The 13106-nt window shown below is 46.1% G+C and overlaps 1 protein-coding gene across 6 annotated transcripts in view; it reads left to right on the top strand.

Annotated features, from left to right (window-relative positions):
• ABLIM1 (actin binding LIM protein 1) overlaps nt 1-13106 on the top strand; it is a 217133-nt gene that overhangs the window by 104703 nt on the left and 99324 nt on the right. For all 6 annotated transcript variants that reach the window (XM_084903596.1, XM_084903598.1, XM_084903595.1 and 3 more), the window contains exon 2: nt 5105-5239. In XM_084903596.1, coding sequence (XP_084759722.1) covers nt 5105-5239 — 135 coding nt within the window. The remainder of the gene's footprint in view (nt 1-5104; nt 5240-13106) is intronic.

Genomic DNA, 13106 nt, shown 5'->3' with positions numbered 1-13106 from the left:
GAGAGAAGGGATGACTAAGAGATGTAAGAGTAGACAAAATCGAGTGGGATATGAAGAAGAGGGTGGAGTCAAGGATGGTGGCAAGTTTCCAGGCGCCATTGATTAGGGGATTGGGTGTGACCAGCACTGCCTTAGTTGACTGCCAACTCTGTGTTTCTTGGCTGTGTCACCTGGGGTGAATCACTTCCTTCCTCTGAGTCTCGGTTTGTCCAGTTGTAAAATGGGTTGGCAGTCCCTGTTCTTCCAACCTTGTAGAGCTCCTGTAGAATGAGATGACGCAGAAGTAAGGGCTTTGAAAGGCATCAAGCAGCCCTCACTCGGGTGTGGTTTCCAAGGCTGATTGAGTGGGTGGAGAGAGAGGGGCACTTGGGAGGGGGAATTTGACATCTTCGAGATCCTAAATATTTCAGATAACCTGGGGCAAGTTGTAAGTCATACGGAACAGTGTCATAGGTTTGGGATAGTCACCTGCTAAGAAGACTTTTATCTCAAATATGCATTCTCAGATGCTCTGCTTCTGGTGATCTAGCTCCGTGGTCTGTCTCTCCAGTGGAGGTAGCTTGGGCAAGATGAGGCTGGTTCCGGGTTAGAACCTAATTTCTATGGCCTTCCTCTTACAACCTGTAATGGTCTCTGCCTGGGGACAGCGCAGGTTACTGGGATTTCCTTAATGGTCCTCATCCCCCAGTCTCATCACCAAACAGGCGTTTCAAAAGTGCTGCACCCCGATGGAGCTCTGGTTCCTGTCCTGAAAGAGACAGCATGAAACTTCCCAGCTTTGCAGCGGGCTCTTTCACCTGAGTACCCAGGACCTCTCCGAATTGGACAGCATGCAGTTGGGGGATTGCTCTACCTTTCCAGGCAAAGAGGCTCTTGGCCCTTCCTATGTATCTCCTTGTTTTTCAGAAAGTGTGAGGCCATGCTTTTGATTTTTCATTGTCCTACTCTTATTTTAGCAATGAATTGATGAGCCATGGGAGCTTTCACCATGTCTTCCTGAGTTGCAGGGGAAATCATTGACTGCTAGGTACAGTACGAAGAGCTGGGAGGGGTGCTTCTGCCAATAGCTCCCTGGTAACTTCGGGGAGAGATGTGAGCTCTTTGCTCCCCTTTTTCCCTATCAGTAGAAAATGTAGGGACCACCCAGGCTCTGAAAGATGGAGGGACCAAGTTAAAATGAGCAACAGAAGCCAGCTGGCAAATAGGAGGCGTGTGGAATTAATGTCATCCCTGCATTGCAACTGACTCAGCAGATTTCAGAAATGAAGAATGGAGCCAAGGAACATACTTTTGGTATTAACCAAACTGCCAAAGGCTGTTATGTAAAACGAACCTCCTTATTAATCTTTAAGAAGGATAGAGGAGAGATTCTTTTGTCTATACTGATTTGAGTTGGGGTGAAATAAACACCATATCTCTTTTGGTCTTTGGATTCTGTCATTCCCTAATGAGAATAGCCCATTTCTTTTTCTTTTTCTTTCTTTCTTTTTCTTTCCTTTTTTTTTTTTTTTTTTTTTTTTTATTGATTTCAGAGAGGGAGAGAGAGAGAGACAGAAACATCAACGATGAGAGAGAATCATTGATTAGCTGTCTCCTACATGCCTCCCACTGGGGATCGAGCCCACAACCCAGACATGTGCCCTGACCGGGAATCAAAGTGTGACCTCCAGGTTCATAAGTTGACGCTCAACCACTGAGCCACACCGGCAAGGCCAGCCTATTTCTTCACGGGTGTGTTCTGACATGTGTCTGCCCACGTTGATGGGTGATGGGAAGAAAGGCAAGTGGACACGATAGAGTCTCTGCTCATCTCTGGCGAGAGCAGAGGTCATCTCTGGGCAGGCAGGACTTTGCAGTGTCACAAATATTTCCAAAGGGAAATGCTTGCAAAACGCAGATGCTGATCCCAATTCTGACCTTTGCGGCTGGTGCCAGCAATCGCACTGGCACCTTTGTTCCCGCACGGGGAAGAGCCAAGAAGTGAAATGATATTTTCCTTCCCTCATCATTACTCAGCACGGCATGCCCACTTCACTATAAAAAACTCAAGAGAAACGGCCGTGCCGTTGTTCTTATCCAGAAATGCATGCTCCCTTCTAACCAAGGCATCCGCTGGGCGCAGCATGGTCTCTGAAAACGTGGTCTTGTGAGTGACTCCATCACACGTACCTGTGATGTGCGTAGCCAGACGGTCCGAGTTCTCAGGGGAAATAGCTCTTACATTGTAGCATGCAAAGGAATGCCCCGATCTCATTCCAACATCAGATCCCCACTCGGTCTGGGGGGGCTGAGTTCATTATGTGACAGCCCCCGGGGTTCTGACGGGGGGAGGGGGGCATAGGCACAGCCACCTTGAGGATCGCCACTGCCGCACTCACTGTGCCTGCTCCTCTGTAAGCCGAGACCTGCTGCTGCTTTTAGAACTGCACTTGAGCTTGAGCTTGAGCTTGAGCTCAGCTAAATAAAGGATTGCCTGACTTATCACGATCATTACCTGATTGGTGACAAGTTTCTGATGTAGACAAATAGCCTATAGACAATCATTACCTGATTTGTAATGATTTTCTGATAGACAAAAAATTTGTAACAATTTTCTGTTGTAGACAAATACGTTCCAGTACTAGTTCCTGTAGAGCTCAGTGGAACTGACTTTCTCCCTCCTTTTAGCACTTTTCGTTTTTATTCCTCAAGAGCTATACTCTCATCTGACACTCCCTGAAGCCCCATTTCCCTCTCTCTCTCTCTGTCTCTGTCTCTGTCTCTCCTTGGAAATTTAAATCTTTTTGAGTTTAGATTTGGTGGTTGAGCTTTCTCTTTGTAAATGCTACCTGCCATTCAATTTTGTTTGAGCTTGGGAGTTAGGAAGGCTTAGATCTCTTAGCTCCCACTTCCTGTTTCTCTGAGGCTCTGCTTTCTCATCTGTCCAACGGGAACAATATTACCCACCTCTCGGACAGGGGAGTGGGGAGGTGGCAGAGAGAGGGGGATAGTGGATATAATACAATAAAGTGACTTATGTGTAAGCACCTAGTCTCCTGCCTGGCATGCAGAGTAGATCCTCAATAAATATCAGTTTCCTCATTCTTATCAGAAGCAGGAATTCGCTGAAAAGAGCAACTCGCATGTTCGCCACTAGCACTCGAAGTATACAGCGTGTTGTTAACAGAAAGTATTCTCCATGTTCAGTGAAGAGATTATTACTTGTCTCATTTTTGATTCTTATAAGTATATTTCCAATAGGACATGATCTCACTCATCTAGGGGCAATGGTGAACAACATGGACTGATGAACAAGAACAGACCCAGAGATAAGGAGCCATGGGTCAGACTGTTGGACCTCAAACAGGGGGGGGGGGGGGGGGTGGATAAAAGAGAGAGATCAGCCAAAGGACTTATGTGCACACATATGAGCCTAACCAGTGGTCAAGGACAACAGGGGGGGTGGGGACATGAGTGGGGAGGGAGAGGGATTGGAATGGGGGGTTGAGGACAAATATGTGATACCTTAATCAATAAAGAATTTTTTTTTAAAAAATCGATGGTTGTTTAGACATGTTGAGAGATTGCCCCCCCTTCACTCCTGACGCTCACACTGGCTTCTGTTGCCAACACGGCTTTCCAAGAGCGATCCTGGTAGGCAGAGAAAGAAACTCGGGTGTGTCTCGGTGTTGGGGCCTTTGTCGGACACTCCCAGGGTCCAGCACGGAGACCGAGGATCAGGTGTTCAACCCGAAACAACACCTGCTCCTCACAGGAACGACCTTGTTCCTCCGAATGTAGCTGATAATGGGTTCTTTGGACTGTCCTGTTCCAGCTCCTTCCAGGCAGAGGGAGCCGTGACCGTGACCGCGGGCCAGGGGGAAACAGTGCGCTATTGTGCCCGGGGGACCAGGAGCTCCTGGCCGTAGGTGCTTTTCGAAATCGGGTTTCAGAAATATCTGCCCACATCTCCTCCCCGCCCCCCAATCCCCCGTCCAACCTGGTGTTACTGTTTGAGAGAGAGAGAAAAAATCATCTCTGTTCTTTGTGTCGGTTGATTAATTTTAGGTTTATTGTTCTTATCCCGTATCACACTCACACAGCTACTTATGTAACATGTTCTTATATGTCACCCGGTCCTTCCTGCCAAGGACACGACTCAGGAAAGGAACTCTGTAGCAGAGAGCCGCTGCCTTCTCCGGCTGGAGAACTGGAGAACGGCAAGTCGAGGGAGGACCCTCCGCTAGTTCAAGGCCACGGGTGGCGCCTCTCTCAGTCCTGACAGGGGCGGCTGTGCGTCCTGTTCCTGCCCCGGGCAGAGGCAATGGTCTCTGCCAGCTGCACTCTGGAGACTGAGAGAACCGTCCCACGTGATTTCAGGGCTTGAAAAGACCTGTGACATCATCTGATCCAACCACCTTTTGTTGCGGGAGAGGAAACTGAAGCTCAGGGAGGACCACGTGATGGCTAATTTATTTCATTTTTTAAGAGACTGCCTGGAGTGTGTGTCTCAGGAACTGTGCACGTTCAGGAGGCTCACCGCAGGCTTCCGGAAGGTTAACTGAGCGGCCAAAGGACCATCAGGCAGGGCTGGGGTAGTAGATGAGAAACCGGCCAGCACACAGTTAACTAACTAAACACCTACTACATCCTTTGGTGCGTGAGCATTCTGCCGCCTTCTGGGGATCTGGGAGAAGGAGGAAGAGTACAAATGGGTAGAAAAAAACGTGCGTTTAAGAAATGGTCCCCATCCTCCAGGCACATACAGTGCAGTGAAATTAAAGACCTGTTGCAAAACATCGACCCTCACAAGATCACATGTGTGTGTAGATGTGGGGTGGCGCAGTGAGGAAGTCCTAGAGACGTTTGAGAGGAAGAAAGAACTGCTGGTTCCCAGTGGTCACGCCCCGTGTTTTTGCTGTTGGACTGTGAATGCCACAGCCCTCCCATTTCACGCGTGGATCCCCGTGGTTATGGCCTGGGGGTGGGGCTCGGCTCACACTGATGAATTCATATGCGGCTCATTTGATACCAACGTCAGGGGGATATGGATGCATGCCCGTCGTGACCCCTGTGGGAGGAGTGCTGCCTGCTCACGTAGATCTGTTCTTTCTTTTTCTTCCAGTGGCCCACCCGCAGGACCCTCACCACCCCTCCGAGAGGCCCGCCATTCACTGCCATAAGTGTGGGGAGCCGTGCAAGGGCGAGGTGCTCCGGGTCCAGACCAAGCACTTCCACATCAAATGCTTCACCTGCAAAGGTATGTCTTCAGTCGTCACAGCCAGTGCCTGCCTGGAGGTCCGTCCCGCCCCCTCTCCACACCATGTCACCGGAGGAAGAGTGAGCATGCTCAGAAGCCAGCAGTCACTTAGCGTCCCTCGTGTGGGGTTGGCTGAGATTCAGGGGGCAAACTGGGTCCCCCAGCACCGGGGAGGCACAGGCCTTTGGGTGTTCACTGAGGTTCCTGGTGCCTGGAGGGGGCACTGATTAGAGGGGAGCAGTGAGAGTACAGTTATGATTTCTGAACTTTTTATTTCTTTTCCTGTGAAATGAGGGATTCCTACCACAGAGTAACGTTGTCCCAAAACCCATTATTTAGAGGAGGGCTAGAAGACTGGGAAAGTTGGGTTACAGAGTCTCTGGCTCCTGAGGATCATGTGGGGTGGAGGTCTAAGGGGTGTGTGTGTGTGGGGGTGGGTGTGTGTGTGGTATGTGTGTGTATGGTGGTGGTGTGTGTGTTTGCTGTGTGGTGGTGTCTGTGTATGGTGTGTAGTGGTGTGTGTGTGTAGTGTTATATGTGTGTGGTGTATGTGGTATGTAGGGTGTGTAGTGGTGTGTGTGTAGTGTGTGGTATGTGTATATATAGTGTTGTGTGTGTGTGTAGTGTATGTGGTGAGTAGGGTGTGTAGTGGTATGTGTGTGTGGTGTGTGTATGGTGTGTGTGGTGTATGTGGTGTGTAGGGTGTGTAGTGGTGTGTGTGTGTGTGTGTGTGTGTGTGTGTAGTGGTATGTGTATGGTGTGTAGTGTGGTGTGTGTAGTGTGTGTGAGTGTGTGGTGTGTGTGGTGTGTGTATGGTGTGTAGTAGTGTGTGTAGAGTGTGTAGTGTGGTGTGTGTGTGTGTGGTATGTGGTGTGTGTGTATGTGTGTGTGTGTGGTATGTGGTGTGTGTGTGTGTGTGTGTAGTGTGGTGTGTGTGAGTGTGTGGTGTGTGTGAGTGTGTGGTGTGTGTGAGTGTGTGGTGTGTGTGTGGTGTATAGTAGTGTGTGTGTAGAGTGTGTAGTGTGGTGTGTGTGTGTGTGTGTGTGTGTGGTATGTGGTGTGTGTGTGTGTGTGTGTGTGTGTGTGTGTGTGGTGTGTGTTAAGAAGTGAGCATTAAGCAAAAATGCTTGGAAGGCCTCCAAGCAGAAAAGTACATCCCATCCAGGAAGCTCCCAACTGGAGGTCGATTTCCATTAACAAGCCTCCCTTTGGGGCTCAGAGCTGTTGGCATCTCGGTATCAAATATGCTGACCTGTAGTTGTGGGGCCAGGCCTGGCTGCTTTGTGCTTATTTGAGAAATAGGTCATTTGAGCTGATGGCATGCTGGAGTGGCTGAGGTCGGTGTGGGGGATGTAGGAACTGGGAGAGAAGAGGACAATTGTAATCCCACCCTGTACCTTTACTCTGCCCCCTGCACGTGGTACCCGCCCTCATCCCTGGAAACTGTGCTTTGTTTTAAGTCTCTTAGATGCAAAGCTCAGCATTGCCGTCCTAAGCCACCCACCCACGGCAGGGGGACTGTCAGGCAGACTCCAGGCTGCCAAGAGGCCCTCCAATGCATGAAAAAAGGAGAGAGAGGGCTTTTCTGATTGATGTTCTGGTTCTTGTATTGAGCATCATCTTTTCAGAAGGAGTGCTAGCCTATAGCTCGGCTGAGAAGATGCCAAGGGAAGGGGGCATGAGCTTAATTCCGTTGAACATGACACAGTTACCAAAGGCTCTACTGCATCCTCCAGAGAGCCCCCAGTCCTCCTGAGAACCCTGTGAGAAGTGCCACAAGTCCCCAGTTTCCAGGCAACCCAAAGGGCCGTCTGGAAACACCAGCATCACACTCAGGTGCTGACTGGGCTGCGACACCACGAAGCAGCTCTGTGACCTCAGGCAGATCCCCCGTCTCCCGGGGCTCCATGCTCTTGTCTGTAACATAAAAGACTGGATGGGGGCTATTTCCATGGACCCAGGTCTGACGCCTGATGATTCCATGTGCCCATAACAGTCAATGTGCATAGAACCCAGAGGTACCGAATGGGAGCCTCTGAGACAGTGTTGGAGAGTAAATATTTCCAGTTACATCCAGCTCAGCTACCGTGGAGTCGAGAATTATATTTTGCTTTACTTTGTGCTCAGAAATTTCCTGAGCCATGTCTCCAGGGGTAGATTTGGTATGAAATCAGTACAGTCTGTATTTGTAGTTGAACATACAAAGCATTAGTCCCAAGTGTGCGTAGTCACTGTTCAGTACGTCAAGGTGTTAGGAGACAATTTTTAAAAATATACTTTATTGATTTTTTTTATAGAGAGGAAGGGAGAGAGAGAGAGTTAGAAACATTGATGAGAGAGGAACATTGACCAGCTGCCTCCTGCACATCCCCCACTGGGGATGTGCCCGCAACCAAAGTACATGCCCTTGACCAGAATCGAACCTGGGACCCTTCAGTCTGCAGGCTGACGCTCTATTCACTGAGCCAAACTGGTTAGGGCTTAGGAGATAATTTTGTTTATCCCCATGGGGGTGGGGGTGTATGTACTTTCTTTTTTCTCTTCTAGTTTATATTTAAGGACTGAATGCAAGTTATTTGTGTGGGAAAGTTGTACCTCATACTTTGCTTCATGCTGTCAATATGACACAGCCGTCAATGCAATTCTCTTATCTGCTATATCTGCTAGACAGACATGTAGCTCTGTGGTCCATGATCAATAGCTTCACTTACACTCCTTTCCAGAAGATCATGTTACTGTCTAGTAACTATCTGAGGGCATACATCATAGGAAGCACTTCATAAATCTAGTTGACAAGCTATGCCATTGGAAACATGTATTAATATTAAAGTTCCAAAGAAAAGTATGTTTTTTTTAATTTACTTTATTGTTGAAAATATTACAGATAACCCCTTCTTTCCTCCCCATCCCATTGACCCCCTTTCTTCCTCCTCCCATCCCTTCCCTTCCCCCAGCCTTCATCCCCACCATTGTCTATGTTCTTGGGTTATTCATACATGCATGTAAGTTCTTCGGTTGATCTCTTCCTTTCCCCCACCCCCATTCCCTCTAAAGATCCTCAGGTTGTTGCATGCTTCCATGTCTCAGGATCTATTTTGATTGTCAGAGGGTTTTTGTTTTTTTTGTTGTTGTTTTTTTTTTTTGTGTGTGTGTGTGTGTGTATGTGTGTGTGTGTGTGTGTTTCATTAGATTCCACATATAAGTGAGATCATGTGATAGTTGTCTTTCTCTGGCTGACTTATTTCACTTAGCATAGTACTCTCCAGGTCCTTCCATGCTGTTTCAAAGGGTGAGAAATCCCTCTTTTTTTACAGCTGCATCAAATTCCATCTTGTTAATGTACCACAGCTTCTTTATCCATTCATATACTGATGGGCACTTTGGCTGTTTTCAGGTCTCAGCTATTATAAACAATGCTGCTGTGAACATAGGGGTGCATATATTCTTTCCAATTGGTGTTTCAGGTTTCTTAGGATATATTCCTAGAAGTGGGATTATTGGGTCACATGGCAGTTCCATTTTAGTTTTTTGAGGAAACTCCACACTGTTTTCCATAATGGCTGTACTAGTCTACATTCCCACCAGCAGTTACTAGGGTTCCCTTTCCTCCACATCCTAGCCAGCATTTGTTATTTGTTGATTTGTTCATGGTAGCCATTCTGGCAGGTGTGAGGTGATACCTCATTGTCATTTTAATTTGCATCTCTCTGATGACTACTGACATTGAGCATTTTTTCATATGTCTCTTGGCCATCTGGATGTCCTCTTTGGAGAAGTGTCTATTTAGGTCTTCTGCCCATTTCTTGATTGGGTTGTTTGTCTTCCTTTTGTTAAGTTGTATGAGTTTGCTTGTTCATTCATTCATTCACCTTATTGAGCACCTACCATGTCAATCTAGGCACTGGGGATAATAGTGGACAAAACAGATAAAAATTTCTCTCCTCCAGAAGCTTACCCTCTAGCAGGAGATAAATATAACTGAATAATTATATCAAATGATGACATAAAAGGTTGAATAGAAGGCAGCATTAACCAGGTGGTGGGGTGGCCTATGAAATTCCCAGATATTAGGCTTTCCTGTAGAACAGCTTCATTAAATGTAAAATTTAGGTATGAAATGCCCAGCTAAAGAGTAGCCATTAAAATGTATGTTCCAAACATATCTGACCAGTAATTTCGAGATGGAAAAGTCATGGTATCTAGGTGTGTCCTATGAATTTTGAAAGAAGAAAGGGTATAGAACTCTCTATTGTATAGTTTTCTGCACACAAAAGGCATATGCCATAGATACCACCAAAGTTATTTTGTTCCCTCCCAAATTCACATGTTGAAACTCAATACCCCATGTGATGATATTTGGAGGTGGAGCTTTGGTGGATAATGAGATGATGAGGGCAGAGCCCTCATGACGGGGATTAGTGCTCTAATAAAAGAGTTCCCTTACATATGTGTGAACCAAGAATCAGGCCCTTGCCAGACACTGAATCTGCAAGCACCTTGACCTTGGACTTTCCCAGTCTCCAAAATTGTGTGAAATAAATTTCTGCTGTTTATTAAGTCACCCAAAATTTGTTATAACAGCCCGAATAGTAATCAAACAATCAAATAATTATACAAGTATGATTTACCATGGTGATTGGGGCAATAAAGGGAAAATAAAAGGAGGTGCATGAGCAACAATGTGAGCTTACAATAGGAGGATCTTGATGTGTTTGTGGTGGGGCAGGTGGTCAGGAAAGGCTTCCCTCACCCCCATTTCCAGAAAGAAAGAGAAGCTTGAGCTGATAGAGAAAAGAGGAAAACACAATAACCACTCAATTCCTTCTAGTAAAATAGTCAACGATGTGGACTTCATAAGTCCAAAAGCAGATTTGCATTCTTTCCATACTAAAAGTCACTTAATTTTTGCACAAAACCTGGGAATATCAATACTTCATGGTCTTTGCCATGTACCGTGTGAAATGTCTATAGAGCATCTACCCATTCACTGTGCTAGAGTATGGAGGACTAACGGCATACATGACTCTGCACCTATCCTTGAAGAATCTGCAATCTGGTGGCAAGCAGTGTGCTTACTAGTGGACCGTGACTGGAGGCAGGACAGGTGGAGGTGAGCGGTCCAGGCTGCAGAGACCACCTAGCACTCATTGGTCTGGTAATGTTGCCAAGGAGGAGACAAGACATGGTGAAGCACAGATGCTCTGGAGAGCTTACTAACCTGCCAAGGACTGGAAAGGCGGAGCATGTTAGTTGTGGGCAGGGGCAGGGGCTGCCTCGTTCAAGGCAGTGGATGGGGAAGACGGGTGTGACTAGAGCAGACAGTGGCCTTCATTTGTCCAAGCAAGTTTCTACCAGAAACGAACTGAACTGTGATGTTCCCATCGTCATTTGAAAGATGGCATTTTAAACATTAATTATAGTAACTTCATTCCTTTTTCAAAAATGGAACTAGTGATGTATGTTATTTATAGCCACGTAGTTTTAAAAAGACTTCTGAACATTGGGTGTCTATAGAAATTTTGAAAAATCGGATCATGTGAAAATAGAATCAGATTATGTACAGTCTTCCATCTAGGTAGCATTGGAATGGCAGAAAGCCTCATAGAATTCTGTTTTAATAGAGACTGCTGCCGCTAAGCAACATGAGTCTTAATGAACTATGTGTTAAAAGGTGTGGCCAATGCTGCCTTTTAATTGATTTTTAAAATCCTTTGGCCTCTATAATGTTTATGCCAACAAGAGAGTCCATGAACATTAACATTCTTTTTAAAGTGTTGATTTAAAACGATTAGAAAATTCAGGTTACAACTTCTACTAATGTTAGTGAATTGCAATATATTTTTCAAGAGTTATTCTTCAAAGATGGAGTTCTGTGAAGGGCTTTGGGAAAACATCCCAGCTATCAGAGCACTTTCCACTCTGCCACCTTAGGATTCATAAGATGTTGACCAGGTCATGATTATTCTGTGTAGAATATGTGTGTTTATAAAACGCAAGGAATTTTATGGAGTAAAATGGATGAAAAGTGAAGAGTTGAATATAGAGATTAAGGGTTTCCTGTATTTAAATATTCATCTAAAGTAAAATTATATTAGCTGATGTGTCTGCTATAAGAACTAACTCAAAGTGGTAAAATAATGAATTTGAAGTTCTTGTCATTGTGTACAGCAACCCTTTGAATTGATCTATAGATATGAGTCAACAGAGTAACATGATCACATGGTCCATATCCAGGAAGATCACCTATCCTGGCTGGAAAGGCCGCTTATTCAATCATTAATATTTCCTAACCACAGATGGGGCACAGTTTCTTTCAGAAAACTGTTCTCATCTGTAGTCACCTCTGTGGTGTGTATGTTAGCTTTTCTAACTGACATCTCTTGATACCTGTAAAATAAAATTTTCCCCATTTTGCCCTCCCTCAATGGAAAAGAGCTGATTATTGATTTCCTTAAAATAACTCACCATCTACTCGAAGCCTTTTATTACCCTGGCCTTTTTTTTCTTCACTCTAATCCCAATTTCATCTACTTTAAGTCCTCTCTCCCAGCCCTTTAATTATTCCCGTTGCTACCTTGTGATCCCATTCGAGTTTCTTTCCATGCACCTTCAATCATGCAGCACTTAACCAGTTGCAATCTTATTCTCTGTAATCAGGACCTTCTTGTTTATGCTAAGCACAAGTAGAGCCTTGTCTGACCCTACGTAGCTGGGGTCTCCTGAGTTGTTGAGTTGCCATCTGTTCCAGTGGCTAAGGAAGTTCAGTCTTAAGTAAGACTCAAGAAGTTGGGGGCAGGCATAGTTACTACCTTGGCATGCCTGTCTTGATGCCAACGAGGTATTTTCAGAAGCAAAGACAGGATTGTTGGCTCAAAGTCATGCCCAAATGCCCTTTCCTTATGTTGAGCCAAAGGAACTTGGCCCTGCCAACACTATCCAGACACCTGCCTGGTTTAAAGGGATATGGAATCAGGGGGTAGTGACCATAATTTGCCATCTCTCTAGGTATTGTAGAAAATCTAAAATAATATAAGAAGTTGTCTCTGCCTTTCATAAACTTGCATTGAAACCAAGAGAAAATCGCAATGGAAATATAAGGTACAAGACAAAGTATATTAAATATGAGTTGAATGTCAGTAGTTGTTCTGAGCCCTGAGGAATCGGAGCTGGGGAACTGGAGGAAGCTGTCAGTTTCATCAGGAGGTCAAACTTGAGTGCAGCCAGGGAGGCTGGGTGGGGTTGGCACGGCAGGAGGTGAGAGGAGGTGTCCGTCCGGCAGGGGGTGGCATCTCAGGTTGATTGGAGCAAAGCACTGGTGGGGTGGTCAGGAAGAGTGACATGAACATTTGGAAGATGCGGGGCCTCATGTGCAAGGTCAAAGCGTTTGGCAGAGCAGAGCAGGGAACCACCTGATCAAGTGGTCTCTTAGGAGGTGTGCAGGGGAGGCAGGGCAGGAGAGGAACTAGAGGTAAAGAGAGGAGGGTTCATAGACACTGTGCTCTCTGCTTTCTGTGGTTGCTGATGGAAAGAGCACTGCACCTGTGCCTTCATCCGCTTTCTCTTGGTTCAGCTTATTGGCACACATGTAGCTTTCACTGAGGCTGCCTCCCAGGAGCCCGAACGTTCATAAAAGGCAAACACGCATGACTCAGATCTTTCTGGGGACCAAAAAGGGAAGGGGGTTGAAGAGAAGATAGATCTGAATAATATATACCAATGGGTGCCCTAGCCGGTTTGGCTCAGTGGATAGATCATTGGCCTGTGACTGAAGTGTTGTGGGTTTGATTCTGATCAAGGGCACATTCCTTGGTTGCCCAGCCCTGGTTGAAGCAAGTGTGGGAGTCAACCACATTGATGCTTTTCTCTC

This window comes from Pipistrellus hanaki, assembly GCF_964339955.1.
Source record: "Pipistrellus hanaki genome assembly, chromosome: 14".
In the NCBI taxonomy this organism is placed as follows: Eukaryota; Metazoa; Chordata; class Mammalia; order Chiroptera; family Vespertilionidae; genus Pipistrellus; species Pipistrellus hanaki.
Note: the sequence above shows the minus strand (reverse complement) of the source record. Positions and strands in the feature narration are given on the sequence as shown.